This window comes from Mustela nivalis (assembly GCF_964662115.1).
Source record: "Mustela nivalis genome assembly, chromosome: 15".
Lineage (NCBI taxonomy): Eukaryota > Metazoa > Chordata > Mammalia > Carnivora > Mustelidae > Mustela > Mustela nivalis.
In genome coordinates, this window is record NC_139034.1 from 30161165 (window position 1) to 30176060 (window position 14896).

A 14896-nucleotide genomic window follows, 5' to 3' on the forward strand; every position below is an offset into this window, starting at 1 on the left:
CCACATCGGGCTCCCTGCTCGGCAGGGAGCCTGCTTCTCTCTCTCTCTCTCTCTCTCTCTGCCAGCCTCTCTGCCTACCTGTGATCTCTGTCAAATAAATAAATAAATAAAATCTTAAAAAAATACCCAGTAGTGCAATGGCAGGGTCATAGGGAAGTTCTATTTTTAATTTCTAAAAGAATCTCCACACTGTTTTCCAAAGTGTCTGCACCAATTTGCATTCCCATCAACAGTGTAAGAGAGTTTCCCTTTCTCCACATTCTCTCCAACACTTGTTGTTTAGTGTCTTGTTGATTTTGGCCTTTCTAACTGGTATAAGGTGGTATCTCAATGTGGTTTTGATTTGAATCTCCCTAATGGCTAGTGATGATGAACATTTTTTTTCTTGTGTCCGTTAGCCATTGTAGGTCTTACTTGGAGAATTGTCTATTTGTGTATTCTACCCATTTTTTTTTTTTTTTGACATGATTACCTGTTTTCTATGTGTTGAGTTTGAGGAGTTCTTTATAGATCTTGGATATCAGCTCATTGCCTGTAATGTCAGACCATTGCCTGTAATGTCCCAGACATTTTGTGTTTCTATGGAACACAAAATTTCTATGGACATAAAGAGGCGGGACCACAGCAGCAGCCCGTCCTCCCCACGCTGCTGGAAGTGTGGGAGTGTCCGCATCCGCTGGGGGCATCAGAGGGCCGCGGCCATAAGTGCCCTAAGTATCCCAGGCCAGCCGGCCGCATGGGATGGGCGCAGCCGGAAGTGCGGGCAGTTCGCCGGAAGTGCCGGAAGTACGCCGGCAACGTCCACAGGCGTTCACAGGGAGCGTGGCAAGCTGCGGAGCAGGATGTTCCTGAGGCGCCCGGCCGGCCTGCGCCCCGCCGCCTGCTCCCCCAGGCCGGCTGCCAAGGCGCTGAGAGAGCTCGGCTAAGAACACCCCACGCCTTACAGCTCAGCCCATTGAATCATCCCGTGACTCTTTGTCGAGCCCCGCGTTGGTGGGTGCCACGGGCGGCTGCGCACTTCGCCTCCATTGGCGTGGCTTAGGCGGCAGAGCTGGGCTTAGATCCTGCGGCCTGCGGGTCGGACTTGCTCCAGCGTCTCCAGAGCCCACGTCCCCGAGGCCGCGAGAGACGGGAAATGCGTGCGCCCGGTATGCTGACGGCTCTGCGCGGTGCTCCCTGATTCGGAGGAACTGTCGTCCAAGGTGGGTGTGCGGCGGACCTTCCACTGCTCTCACTGGTGTCCAGCTGCATCTCCAGCCCCCATTCAGCCAGGTATCCCGTGGGGTGCGACAGCTGCGTGGGCAACAGGGGCCAAGGACGCCCCTTCACCACCACTGGGGTAGCTGAGGGAGGGCAGCAGCCAGGTATCCCGTGGGGTGCGACAGCTGCGTGGGCAACAGGGGCCAAGGATGCCCCTTCTCCACCACTGGGGGAGCTGAGGGAGGGCAGCCCCCGGGGGCTGGGGCTCTCTCTCTGGGACGCTTCGGGGATTCTCGGGGACTCTGGTGGCAGCACCCTGGCATGGGTGGGTGGTCCTTCCTTCCCAGGTGCCCCTCAGCCCTGGGTTCGTGCTGTGCACTCTGCAGACTCTGATGGGATCCACCGCCACCCATCCCAGAGCTGGCCTCTGTCCAGCAGACATTCCTGCTTACCCTTTGGTGGTCCCGGGAGGCTTGTGTGCTGTCAGTGGGGTGCACCGTGCTGTAGCCCACGTGGTCAAGGCCCGCTTAGTCCACGTCGGTCTGGAAGGCTGCCTTGGGCTTATGACCTAGGAGGAAACCTCTTTCCCTGGGGGGAGGAGAGGGAAGGCACCAGAGAGCTCCGGACAGCCCCATGGGACCTCGTCTCACCATCCCAAGTCTCCCTGGGCAGACCTCCGGAGTGTGTGACTTTGGGGTCAACCCTGTGTAGAGCCTCCTGAGATGACCCAAGGCATCTCTGTAGTGTGTGGATCCCGAGCACCCTGTTCTCAGCCTGTGATGGGATGCAGCGTCCCAGCATGGATCCCAGGGAGTCCCCCTCCACAAAGGCACACACTGTTTCTCCTGCCCGACCGAGGACAGATCTCATCCCCTCCTGTAGCACTTGACTGCCCTGCGGTCTTTTTGGATGTGAAGACTGTGCCAGAAGTGACACTGTGTTATTCAGGGCTGACCCCTGAGAGTCCATCCCATGCTCCCACTTCCCTGCAATCCTGCCCCCATGCTGCTGGGGGGAGGGGCCATCTGCAAAGAGAGGCCCTCGGGGATGACAGACAGCAGGCCACCATGACTGCTGGATGTCTGCCCAGCGTGTAGGAGAGCTCACGACCCCCGCTGGCCAGCAGAGGGCCTCTGTGCATGTGTCCCCGCCCCGTCAACCCACACTTATGGGAGATGACCTGAGCCTGTGGTGCCTAGCCCCCAGATGCTGGAGCCGCATTGGGCGACTGGAACTGGGAGCCACAGCAGGTTTTACAGGGAAGGTGTGCTGCTGCCATTGACATGGGTTTGTGATAAGTCTCTGTACGTGACCTGGCAGGTTGACTGTGTGTCCTGCGGTGAGAGGCAGGGGAAGGGGTGCTGTGAGGGGAGACTGAAGGGGTCGTTGGAGAGCCCCCCTTCTGCTGGGGACACGGGCATCACCTAGATCCCGGTCTTCCACTCCCAGACTGCAGTCTACTGGGGGGTGAGCGGTATTTCCCAGCCTCGCCGCAGGCCTGCTGTCCCGCTTCTCTGCACACATTTCTGCGCCCGTTGCTGGTGTAGGGTTCAGGCAATGCCCTGCACCCCATTCTCCCGTGGTGGAAGTCCAGGTCACCCAGACGGTGGAGACAGAGCCCTGTGGGCACAGGTGGAGCCCAGACGCTGCCTGGGGATCCTGCAGCCACAGCCTAGGGATCCCAGGAAACCCGGGCGGACATTTGCTGGCTGCAGCGGGCCAGCAGTCCCACTCACCTTCAGCGGGGCCGTTAACCCCCTCTTGTGGAGGGAGGGGCATCAGACACTTGGGGACCAGCTATGGAACCATCCCGGAGGCACTGAGTTTTTCCACCCCTGGCTTGGCTTCTGTTTCTGCCGTGAAAACGCTGTGTCCCAGACGGGACTTCCCCTCCCTGAATGCTGGGCCCTGTGGTGGGAGAGTGGCCGTGCTGTGGTTGCCTCGGGTGACAGTGATGGTACCACAGGCTCTGGAATGGGGCTTGCTTGTTAGTGCAGCAGAGGCGGTGGGGCCCCCTGGCCGGAGGGCCAGGACGCAGGGCAGGATGCAGGGCTGGCAGAGACGGAGGGAGCTAGCTGTAAGGTAGAAGGAGGATGGAAGGTGGAATGAGGAGGGCTTGGTGGCCAAAAGGCTGCGGCCCTGGGAGGGAGCCGTCCGGGGAACCCCGGGAGCCCCTGCATTGGGTTGGGTCTCACCTCGTGGCCAGCCGGCCATCAGGCAGGGCTGAGTAAAGGAGTCCCAGAGAAGCCAGAGGAGTCTGCGTAGAGGGCAGCTGGTTGGGGGGGGTCCTCGAGGCGGCCTGGCTTGGGTGATCCCCCAGCAGAGTGCGCTGGAGTCCCGAGGGCTCAGCTCTGAGCTGGTTCAGCGCCGTGTGCTTAGGAACTCACTCATTCATGGTTCTTTCAGCCAGCTACCATGTTGTGAGGACCTGCTCTCTGCTGGGCACGTTTCTCTGCATGGGGCACAGAGGCATGGACAAGACAGATTGTAGCCAGCCCTCAGGAGTTGGAAGTCCAGTAAACAGGTGACCCTGGCCTCCTGCCCACAGCCTGCGTCCGCAGGGGAGGTGGTCTCTCCAGTCCTCTCTGCCAGGACGTCTGCCGGCACCTTCCTGGCACCACTCGCTAGCTTACCTGATGGCTGCGTGCCACGTTTGGCTGGCGGCTTGAACCTCTGTCCCCACTCCCACGTGCTCCTCTCTGTGTCAGCCTTTCTCATCCGTCCTGTGTGGACATGGACCCTCATGTGAGGATGGAGGTGTTCTCAGAGGAAATCCTCCATGTGAGGGACGGGGAGGTCCTGGCCCTTGGAAGCTGCTGCTTCTGACACTGGGGCCCCTGGTGTCCTAGCGCAGGTGTGACCTTCAGAGCCCCAGCAGCGACGGTTCTATCTGCTGCCCCAAATCCAGTTCCAAAAATAACATCTGTTAGACTCTCACGGACTCCGTCTCTAACTTCTGTCCCCACAGCTCCTTCACGCTCACATTGACAGCATCTCCGTTCCCCAGGATGGATGGAAAAATGAGTCAGAGTCCACCACGTCTCCTTCTCAGGGCTGGTAAGTGCTGCAAAGCAGACATCCTGTTTTCCTTTTTGTTGTTGAAGAATGTGTGCCAAATTTCCACAACAGGGGATTCTTGTGATTAGTGAGGAGCTTTTATTAGGAGGGCTTTTTCCTCACTAGCAGAGTGGGAACCAGTAAGAATGTTTCTGGGGTTGAGCGAAGGCTGGTCAGACGGAGGTCAGGAGGTCTAGTGGACACTTGTCGTTGGAGGTTGTTGCTGGCCGAACAGCATGAGGGGTTTGCCTTCAACCCGTCTCAGAGCCATGCTGAGGGGCACAGGCATCTTGGAGCCAAGAACACTGAGCCTCGGACCCGTGGCCGGCTTGGTCACCCTCCGTACACCCCGTCCTCTGCTTCGGGACGTCCAGGTGGGAGGGTGACATCTTCTGACCTGTCGTAGATCCTTCCTCACACGCTTCCCGCCAGCCTTTCCCAGCCTCCGGCTAACAGCCCCAGCCAGGTGGCCCTTTCCTGAACCCCCCGAGGGCATCTTTCCTCCGGGAGGCCCCGTAGAGCAGCAGTGGTGGATGTTTTTATGGGTCATGTTCTGAACGTCACACCCGAGTTAAATCTGTGCTGATTCAATTAGAACACGCAAGCTGAGGGACTTCTTCACGTTCCATGACTGGGTCCTGGGTGAGCGGCTTCTCTCTGGACACAGCTGTCCTCACTGCCGGGCTGCGAGCGAACGGCCGGGCCCTCCCTGCTCAGCCTGTGTGCCGAGCGGTCTCGCGGCAGGATGGCAGAACTGGAAGCCCATGGCCCTGCACACATGGGAAACTGAGGGCCGGGCGGCGGGGGTGGCACACTGCTCGGAGCCACACAGATAGGCTTCTGTCTGGGGTGTGGGAGGGGATCAGCCCAAGGCCTGAGGGGCTTTAGAAGCTGCACCTGATAGCTGGCTGGGGCTTGGGCCAGATGGGGTCCCGGCCTCCAGAAGATGCCACGTCCTGGTGCCCCCAAGCTGGGAATGTGTGACGTCCCCTTGCAGGAGGGGCTTCGCCGATGTGACTGATTCATGGTTCTCACTGGGGGTGGGGTGATCCTGGATTGTTGGGCCACACACCAGCTCCGTACGAGGAGCCTCCTACGTGGGGGCAGGTGGGTCTGCATCAGATGAGGGGAGACAAGGCAGGCAGAGGCATGTGTGTGCACACGTGTATATGTTGCTGTGTGTGGGCTTGTGTGTGGAAGAGACAGACTTGGTGCGAGGGAAGCAGGCGGAGGATCGCCGCCGCTGCTGGAGGTGGAGGAAGGCCCTGGGGGCAAGGGCACAGTTGTGTCTGGACTCCTCGGAGACAAGAGAACACACTTGCCTGGGGAGCACGGCCCCGAATTTAGACCTCGTGACTCCAGAGCTGCAAGAGAGCGTGCGTGACTTTTCCCGGTGGCCGCGGGAAACCCGTTAGAGGCATGACAGCCTGCCTCTAGTTCAAGAGGGAGACAGGCTGTGAGCAGTGCGTCTCGGTGCTTCTCTGCTCAGGGTGACGGGGATGGCAGTGGCCTGGAAGCCACCATCCACTCTGAGTGTTCAGAAATACCTTTCCACCGCGTGGTCCCAGTTTCAGTCTCCTGGAATGAAGAACAGACAACAGACTTAATCTGATGCCTGCCTTCCTTCGCTGGCGGACCATCACGGGCTGGCCTCACTGGGTTCTCCACCACGTGGACAGTTTCCATGAGCCCGGGGGAATGGTTCTTGGGGGCTGCCCACTCCTGGACGCCCCCCAGAGCCCTTCTGTGCTGGTCACCCACTGGCCTCCAGCGCTGGAGGCTCGCCCCAGCCCGTACATGTCCTACACTCCAGGGTGCCTGGTGGAGGTGGGGGTGCATCAGCTGTGCTCAGGGAGGGGTTGCCCCATGGTTTGACCAGGGGGTGTGACTGGCCACCAAGGACCTACTTCCCTGAGAAAGGAGGGTCCTCCACTGGGGCAAAGAGTGTCAGTGATCTTCTCTGCTCATCCAGGTGCTGAGGTCCTGTATTTCAGAGAGCAGCATGGAAGGATCTAGGGCGGGTGGCGCACCCACCGCGTGAGCTCCTGCGGGGGCCTAATGGCACGTGTTTCTGCAGTTCAGGACTCGGGACCATGCACCTGCTGCAGGCCATGCCTGGGGCTTGACAAAGCCACTGGCCTCAGGGAACTCCTTGTTTTGAGAAAAAAGCTGATCTTTGCACGGTTGGGGCTGCAGGCCCAGCTCAGACAGGTGTGGAGGATCACAGGCAAGGGAGCGTCGCCATGGATGCGGGAAGGGAGCATCACCATGGACGCGGGGGTCTCTCAGAGGAGCTGTGTCTCCCACTCGTGCAGGAGAACCAGGGAGGGGCTGGACACTGTGATATTCCAGTGGCTTTGGGGCCATGAGCTGGGGCGCTCCTTTGGGACTTACTTGCTGTGTGGACTGAGAATCCCTGGGGACGAGAACTCTGTCTTTTGCTCTTTCTTGCCCCTTGGTCCTGAGGGGATGACCAGCAGGCCGGCAGGACCAGCACCAAGAACGTAGTCTTCCTCTCCGTCCTGCTTCCCCCGGGCTGGGCCCAAGTCCTCATGTCCAGGGAAGGAGCTTGTCCTGGCCTGGGGCTCCCCAGTCGGTCCTGGGGATGGCGTGCATGGTGCTGGGGGAGAGGCCTGGCAGCATCTGATTCCTTCCTCCCTCCCTCCGTGCTCGAGGGCTGCATCCCGACCACAAACCTGGGAAGCTGTTCAGATGGTTTGGATGTGGAGACCGTGGCTTCCTTGGAAGGAAGGACCGCATCCTCGACCCAGTGAGGCCATGTTCTCTCTGACCTCTGCGCCATCTCGCCCGGACCTGAGCATGCTCCCAGGATCCAGGAGGTGTCCATGGCCCTGTCACTCTGTCTGTTCCTTGATGAGCTCCTGCTTTGAGGGCTGCAGAAGGATCCGGCCAAGAAGAGGACATACCCGTCAGAAGGACAGCTGCCTCCGGTCTCCTGCATCTTGGGCCTTCCTTGTTGTCTGTCCTTTCTGCTGCCGGAGGAGCTCAGAGCCAGCAAGTCATCAGCTGTTGGGGCGCTGGCTCAGGTCCCAAGAAGGTGGTGTCTCTATGAAGCACGGGACTGTCCTGGCCCCTGTCGCATGCAGGGCAAATTCTAGGTCCCTTGTCCTGGCGGTGAAGATGCCTTTCTTCCAGGGCTGGGCTCTTCTGGATGTCCCTCATCCCTGCGTCCTGGGTGCCGCATGGAGGGCTGGTCAGGCGCTCTAGTGCTGTGCAGTTTGGAACCAACCTCGTGTGCGCTGCTTGGAACAGCCTACCTGTTCTCGGCCAGAGCCAACCCCTTCTCCTCCAGGTAGGGCCAGCCTGTCTCAGCACCGTGTCGCACAGCGCTTTGCTCGACCCAAGGGCGAACACATCGCGTTCCAGTGGTTTGCCTTGCGGCCCATTCCTCACTGGTCAGACCCTTCTCTGAGGATGGGGAGCGTGTCACGTCAAATTCTCGCATGCTCCGTCCTGGCACAGGAACGCTCACGCTATCCCTGGGAAGAATGGCTAGCACTCGGCGCCTGCTGGAGGGTTTGAGAGCACGTCTATGAGGAGCTGCCCTGTCCCAGATAAGCTCAGGACCAGAAGGGGGGCCAGAGGTGCGGGGGATGGGGAACCTCGGACATTGCTGGCGGTGGCCTGGTGAGGAGTCACAAGGACTTGTGACTCCCTGGCTCTGGTCCACACCAGACCTTGAGACCACCCCACCCAAGAGGAAAGCTTTTCTCAGTTGCTCAAGTCCCTGCTGACAGAGTCCACAGCGTGGAGAGGATCAAAGTCTGGTGGAGAAGGTGAGCACCAAGAGTGGTACACGTTATGACAGAGGGGAGTGCAGGCCCCTGTGGGCACAGGCAACAGAGCTGAGGACTGTCATTTGACATAGAGAGGGTGAGAATCTTCAGGGCGACTCCTGAGTAATCAGGGAGGGCTTCCTGGTGGAGGTGACCCTAGCACAGTCTCAAGGACTTCATCATCAGTGCAGTCGTGCAAAGGGAAGAGTGGGTCGTGCACAGTACTGACAGAGGCCGCTGGCATGAAGTCCCCGTCCCGTGTGGTGCAGCGTGGTGTGTGGAGAACTCGCACATTGTGCTGCAGCTAGAGCCCGACATGCTTGCTGGAGGGCGGAACGGAGGGGTTGCTGAAGCACCAGAGGAGCATGTTGGGCAGGAGTCAGGGAACATTTAGGGAAACATCCACCTACAGGAATCTCGGGGCCTGGTGAGAGCTGACGCCCCTCCCGTGCTCCTCACTGAGCAAGCAGGTGGGACCCACCCGGACCCTGAAGGACAGGTTTCATGTGAGGCTCCCTTCTGTCTTCGGGCCATCCTGAGATCCTGGGGCACAGAAGGGCAGGTTGGAAAAGGCAGGAAACAGGTCAGGCCAGGGAGGCTAGCCGTGTGACGCCTGGGTCCAGCCAGCAAGGTAACCTTGAGTTGTCTACCCTCCAGACTGCTAGAGAGCAGCGTTTGTGGTCCTGGTCCTTGGGCAGGGTCCTGCTTGGTGCCCCACGTCTACCTGCTGTTCCCTTGGGCTCCCAGTCTCATGGACACCAGCGTGCACCTGCTCCATCCCCCAGCCAGGCAGCCAGATCCTACTCAGGGTCTGCTCTGCAGCAGGTGTCAGGCCAAGAGGGAGCGTGAGCTCCTGTGCTCCTGCATGGGGAAACGGGCATGGGCGTCTGGGTGGGTCATGAAGGAAATCGTTCTCGGACATGCCCAGTGGAGCACTGGGAGCCCTGTGCCCCCTTCATGCTGTCTTGGACGTCAGCATTCATCGGCAGTATAACTGTCGCCCTAGGTGGAGCTCCTTTGTGCAGCACACAACCAGAACAACCACACAGGGTGGCCCTGATGAGGTGCTTGGCCTTGGCAAACTGTCTGACCTCTCGAAGCCTCTCTCTCTTTTGTAAGATGGGAGTAGTGAGAACATGCCCTCAGAGTGCTATCGTGACTCCTGTGGGCTCTGGAAGAAGCCACTAGTAAGCAGGCATGGTATCATCGTGGCTGTCCTTGTCCTGTTCAGAAAGGTGGTCCAGGCTCGCCTGTCCTGAAGTCACACAGCAGCAAAGGGCAGAGTCGCATGGGCTCAGACCTCCAGAGTCTGAGGGACTTCGTGCTTCTTCCCCTCAGTTTCTAGGCAGAGGACAGGTGAGGGGGAAAGGGCCACCCTGGAGCTCCGCAGGAAGGGGCTGGCACTGCCGTGGATTGGACCGTAGTCACAGGAAAGGAAAATGAAGAGACAGTCCCCAAGCGTGGTCTCTCTTTTTCCGATTCAGCTTTGTCTGTCAACAGCCAGTATCGTCTTCACAGGCCGGGGGGCCCGGGTCTTTAGGAACCTCTATCACCACGACAGAAATCTCAGCCCTGGCAGAGACACTCCTCCCACCCCCATCTTGGGCGTGTGCCTCTTATTTGAAGAGTTGATTGGGAGGCTTCGCAGCCCCGTGAAGAGATGTTTTGTCCCGCATCCCATTAAGGGTTCACTCAGCTGGCTGGAACAGCAGGAACAGCCACGGGGCAGCCAACCCCGTGATGAGCAGATGGCTCACGTCACATCGCGGCTTCACGAAGCACCTGCAGTCACCGTGCAGCTGGTGCCACTGTCCAGGGCGATCCGGGGCCCTGTCTGTGTACCGCCTGCATGGCCTGCCCACCCCTGGGCCTTTGCTAACCATCTGCCGGCTCCAGTGCTCCACCCAGCACCCCTGCCTGCATCCCAAGCCCGCTGCAAGCGGGAGCCCCAGGTTCTGAAGTCCTGGCCCCTCCACCTAGTAGGCTGTTCTCCACCAGGGCAGCGGTGTCTCCCAACCTGGTCCAGAGTGAGCCAGGGTCATTCCTCATGACAGGGAGCCAAGCTGGGGCGAATGCAGTGGAAGGACACCACTCAAATCCTACAGAGCCCAGGACAGCCTCTCAGCAGGGAGTGTCAGCAGTGTGGTGGCTGGGAAACACGTGCTGTGTGGCGGGGTGGACACAGAATGCATGAGGGGCAGACCCCGCAGACCAGAGTGAGTGAGCTGGGGAGACCCTGCCGACTAGAGCTTATGAGCTGGGGAGACCCCATAGACCAGAGTGCAGAGCTGGGGAGACCCCCCAGACTAGAGCACGAGAGCTGGGGAGACCCCACAGATGAGAGCACGTTAGCAGGAGACCCCCACAGACCAGGGTTCGTGAGCAGGGGACCCCACAGTCCAGAGCGCCCAAGCCAGGGAGGTGCCGCAGACCAGGGTGCGTGAGGGGGAGACCCCACAGACCAGAGCGCATGAGCCAGGGAAACTCCGCAGACCAGAGTGCAGAGTCGGGGAGACCTCGCAGACCAGAGCTTAAGAGCAGGAAACCCCACAGGCTAGAGCATGTGAGCGGTGGACCCCCGTAGACCAGGGCACATGAGCAGAGGACTCTGCAGATCAGTACGGGTGAGCCAGGGACCCTACAGACCAGAGACCGGGAGCCCAGACCCGCACACCAGAGTGCATGAGCGGGAGACCTCACAGACAAGAGCACGAGAGCGGGTGACCCTGCAGACCACAGTGCATGAGAAGGGGAATCCCTCAGTCCAGAGCATGTGAGCCTGGAGACCCCGGAGACCAGAGCGCGTGAGCTGGGGACCCCGCAGACGGGCTGTTACAACAGGTGCCTTCCAAGCACACGCTGTGTCCCACGTGTGCCCTCCCTGCTATCCATGGGTCGATTCTTCTATACCCTTAAGTCCACAGCAACCCAGGGGGCAAAGGGTTGTTTTTACCATCTACTCCCCTGCCCATTTCACAGGGAGGCTGGGACTCCGCCCCTCAGCACCTACGAGACTCTTACCAAGCTGCCTGCTGCCCCTTAAGTTTCCCTGGGGGATCTGAAATCAGTGTCCCGGGGGGGCCCGGACGTCCATGCGCGAGGCGAGGCCACAGCAGCCACTCAGGCCAGACTCCGAGGCAGTGTCTGTCTGGCCCTGCACAGCCGCTGTGGCCCCAGTGTCTGTGGTTATGGCTGCGTCCCTCCATCGGTCTCTGTGTCCGTGTGTCCTGTTCTCTGTGTGTGTGTCTGGTAAGGACGCTTGTGTCTGGGTTGGGGGATGATCCAGGATCGTCTCATGTTGAGATCCTTCGTTTATTTACATCAGGCAAGACCCGTTAAAGGTATCTGCCACAGGTTGCAGAGTCGCGAACGCAGACGTGCCTCTCTAGCGGCCACTGTTCAGCCTCCTCCGGGCCGCGATGTCTGATGCAGTGAGCGCGGTCCTAAGAGTAAAAGCGCCACCACTCACAGGGGACGAGAGATCTTAGAGGAGGCACTTGTGCGCGTGAGAGGGCCTGGATGACCCACGGGAGACACTGCGGGCTTGGCTGGCTGCGGCCCGTGGGAGTGCCCTGCACTCCAGGCACGGGGGGCTATAGGCTGTCCGTGGCTGGCGGCTAAGTGTGCAAGGTTACAGGCCCGGCACGAGGGGTGCTGACCTTCCCACCCCTTCGGCAGGGCGCAGCCTTGGGACTGGCTCAGCGGGCAGGTAGAGTGCACCTGACGTTCAGTTAGGGCCAGGGTGAGTCTGGCAAGAGCACGTTCACATACAGTGCTGGTCACCACAGCACATGGCAGAGAGAGAGGAGGAGGAGGACCTGGCTGCCCGAGGCAGGGTCCTGAAGGCATATGCCCCGCAGAAGGGGCCTACAGGCTGAGGGACATGGAGGCTATGGGGAGCCATAGGTTCAGGGGGAGGGACCGCCTGGGAGGAGGCAGGGTGGGGGCAGGGAAGGGCTCAGAAAGGGGAGGAGGAGGAGCAGGTAGGAGGAAGTGGTACCTGGGGCGCTGGAAGCAGAAAACATGGCAGGAGTGAGCTGAGCGCATGGCCGGGGCTGGGTACGCAGGTGGGGGCGCGAGGTCTGGTCAGCGGGCAGGTTGGTGGTTTTGCGGATAGTCTCCGGCTGTGCTCGCCATCGGGCATGGCCCAGGGAAGGGACCTTCATGGATGGAACGTGATTTAGGGGGTGTCTGCTCCCTTGGGGAGTGGCAGGGTCCAGGAGACCCTGGGCTCTCCACTCTCCAGCAGGTGCAGGCATGAACACAGAGCAGAGGGAACTGGGCGGCCAGAGGGATGGTGTGTGCAGCGCCCCACGGGAACAGAAAAGAGGAGCCTGACTCGCAGGGGGCAGAGCTGGGCGTCGAACCCAGGGAGACCTGAACCCAAAGTGCACATCTGCACCCCACACTGCGCCGCCTCCTGGTCATGGAAGGCTGCAGGTGGGAGAGTGGGTCGGCGGGGCCGGCCACCTGTGCGGATGCGCAGTTCCGCTGGAGGTGGGGTGTCGGTGCCCTGACGGGCCTGCACCCTTCAGACCCACAGAAGCATAAATGAGCTCGGCTCGCTTTGATGCTGGTCTCGGCTCCTAAAGACCCGTCAGCTCAGGGGAAACTGAGGCAGCGTGATCCTTTGTCCTGCCGTCACAAGGCAGGCTTCCCCGGAGCATGCTCAGGCTGGCGGGGCAGGCAGCGGTCCCCACCTCCTTGGTAGAGCGCCAGAGACCCAGGGAGGCCAGGGCGAGGCTGACTTAGAGTCCGCAGATGCTCTGAGGGCCCCAGGCAGGGCGTGCCCTCCCCGCCCCCCATCCTGTTACTTTACCCCAGGGGGTGTTTCCTGGCCCAATATCACATGAGTGCTTGGCTGGGTCTCCTTTTGTCAAGGCAAACATCAGGCATGTGCTAATGGTCCCCTTAACCATGGCCAGTTGGGTCTTAATGTCTGTTCAATGACATCTGCTATGAAGGCTCCCATAACGGAGCTCTTAATGGCAGACGAAGGGCTGTTAGACCTCGGACGCTTAGCCCACAGCCAGGGACAGCTCCTGGAGGGCAGCCTGCCCCTCCAGAGCGCCAAGGGGAGGGGCTCAGAGGAGACGCCTAGAGCCCCCCTTGTTCTGCTGGGCCCCTGAGAGTGGGGGACACAGAATTGGCTCTGGGGGGATGTGGCCAACACCAGAGCCCATCCCGGTTTCCTGTACAGACCACTGACCCGCGCTCAGAATGAACACCAAGCACTCAGTTTCCCATGTGGGGTTGGGGGTAAGAAATACCAGGGACGGGGAGCCGGAGACAGGTCCCTCCATGCCGGGTCCCTCCCAGCAGCAAGCAGGTCCCTCCCTGCCCTCCTGCCCCAGCCTCAACCTCCACACTCGGGTGCGGGGCAGAGACGGCTTGCGAGGGTGCGTGGGGACGTCACCGGCCGGCACATCTGTTCTCAGACGCTCTCTTTTCCTCACGCCTCCCCGCTTGTGGTACCAAGGCGCATCCAGGCAGCTGGTGCCTGCTTGCTCCTGGGGCACCTGTCCCCCTCGGGAGGAGGGGTCTTTAGGTGTGGGGATCGTTGGTCACACACGAGTAACTGGAAGCCTTCCACGATGAACACAATGTCCCCTGTGTTTGACAGGTGCGTGGTGGGACCAGATGCCCAAGCGGTTAGCACAGCCGGCCTGCTGGGCTCTCTCAGACGGGAGCACACCCGGGAGTTTGCCAGTGGCCAGGGAGGTAAGACACTCCATGAGGACGGGATGGTGTGTGGAACAAGGGGTCCCAGGAGGGCACCCACGTCCCATGGAGGACAGGACAGGGAGCTCCCGGACGCCCTCTGAGGCGGCGCTCAGAACTGCGACTGAACACCCAGCATCTTCCTCAAATACAATTAATTCTTTCCATGAGTAGGGAAGTTAAAACATTTTTATATTGAAGTTAACAAGAATATATCACAGTAAAAAAAGGAAACATTGCATGATTCTTTTTTTTTTTAGGATTGAATTTTTGAAAGTGAGGTATGTTTTGTGTCTCCCCAGGCCTTGCTGAAATGTCCGTGGCAGTGTCGGCACTCGGGCCCGAAGGACGGGAGCGTCAAGGGGCTACTGATGGTGAGGGGGTCACTCCGGGAGGTTCTCATCTGGGAGTGAGCTGGGAGCAGACCCCCATTGGAAATAAGCGAGGCGGACGGTTCGCGCAGGAATGAAGCCAGGGCTCCGGCTTGGATTGGATTGGAACGGCCAATGTAGAGGCCCCATGGAGGGCAGGACAGCTGGGAGGAGCAGAGGGGTCCGCCTGGAAAGACCTCTGAGGCTCAGAGCCCGTGGCACTGGCTGGGACTGCAGGCCCCGTGAAGCATCTGGCGTCCGTACCTGCTCACCACGCCACCGTGCTGGGTGCTCATGGCATCAGTAACCACACAGTGCGGCCTTACGGAGTACTTCCCGCACACCTGGCAGTCTGTGGGCTCACACTGTCCAGAGCACGTTTGCCCGTGAGACAGCTGCTGAAGCAAGAACTGTTTGGAACTAAGTAGAACACGGCTGACAGGTGCCCAGGAGCACGTCCGGAGCCCAAGGCCCCTCCAGCCCGTCACTGTCCCCTTGGTCCCACATGGTCAGAGGTTCCATTCAGGTGTTTCTGGAGAGAAGGCAAATGAGCAGCGTCTCTCGCGAAACTTTGTCCTTTTACTCAGAAAGGAATGCGCTCACCAAAATTTCTATCTGTGCTCACGGACAGGAACCGGGGTGCGTGGCCCACGTGGCTGCAGAGAGCCTGGGAAGGTGAGCCGTCATCAGGAAGCATGGCCACCCCAATAAGTTCAGGGTCCTCTCAGGGAACAAGGGGGTATGGTGGAC

At 60.0% G+C, this 14896-nt stretch overlaps 1 protein-coding gene across 1 annotated transcript; it reads left to right on the top strand.

Moving 5' to 3' along the window:
• Nucleotides 1-599: 599 nt before the first annotated feature.
• On the top strand, nt 600-14251 carry LOC309849186 (uncharacterized protein; the record flags this gene model as incomplete). The annotated part of the gene is made up of 5 exons (XM_082701511.1): nt 600-786; nt 914-1272; nt 4169-4257; nt 13678-13775; nt 14078-14251. The coding sequence occupies 5 exons, from the start codon at nt 600-602 to the stop codon at nt 14242-14244; spliced, it is 900 nt and encodes a 299-aa protein (XP_082557637.1). The 3' UTR covers nt 14245-14251.
• Nucleotides 14252-14896: the final 645 nt, after the last annotated feature.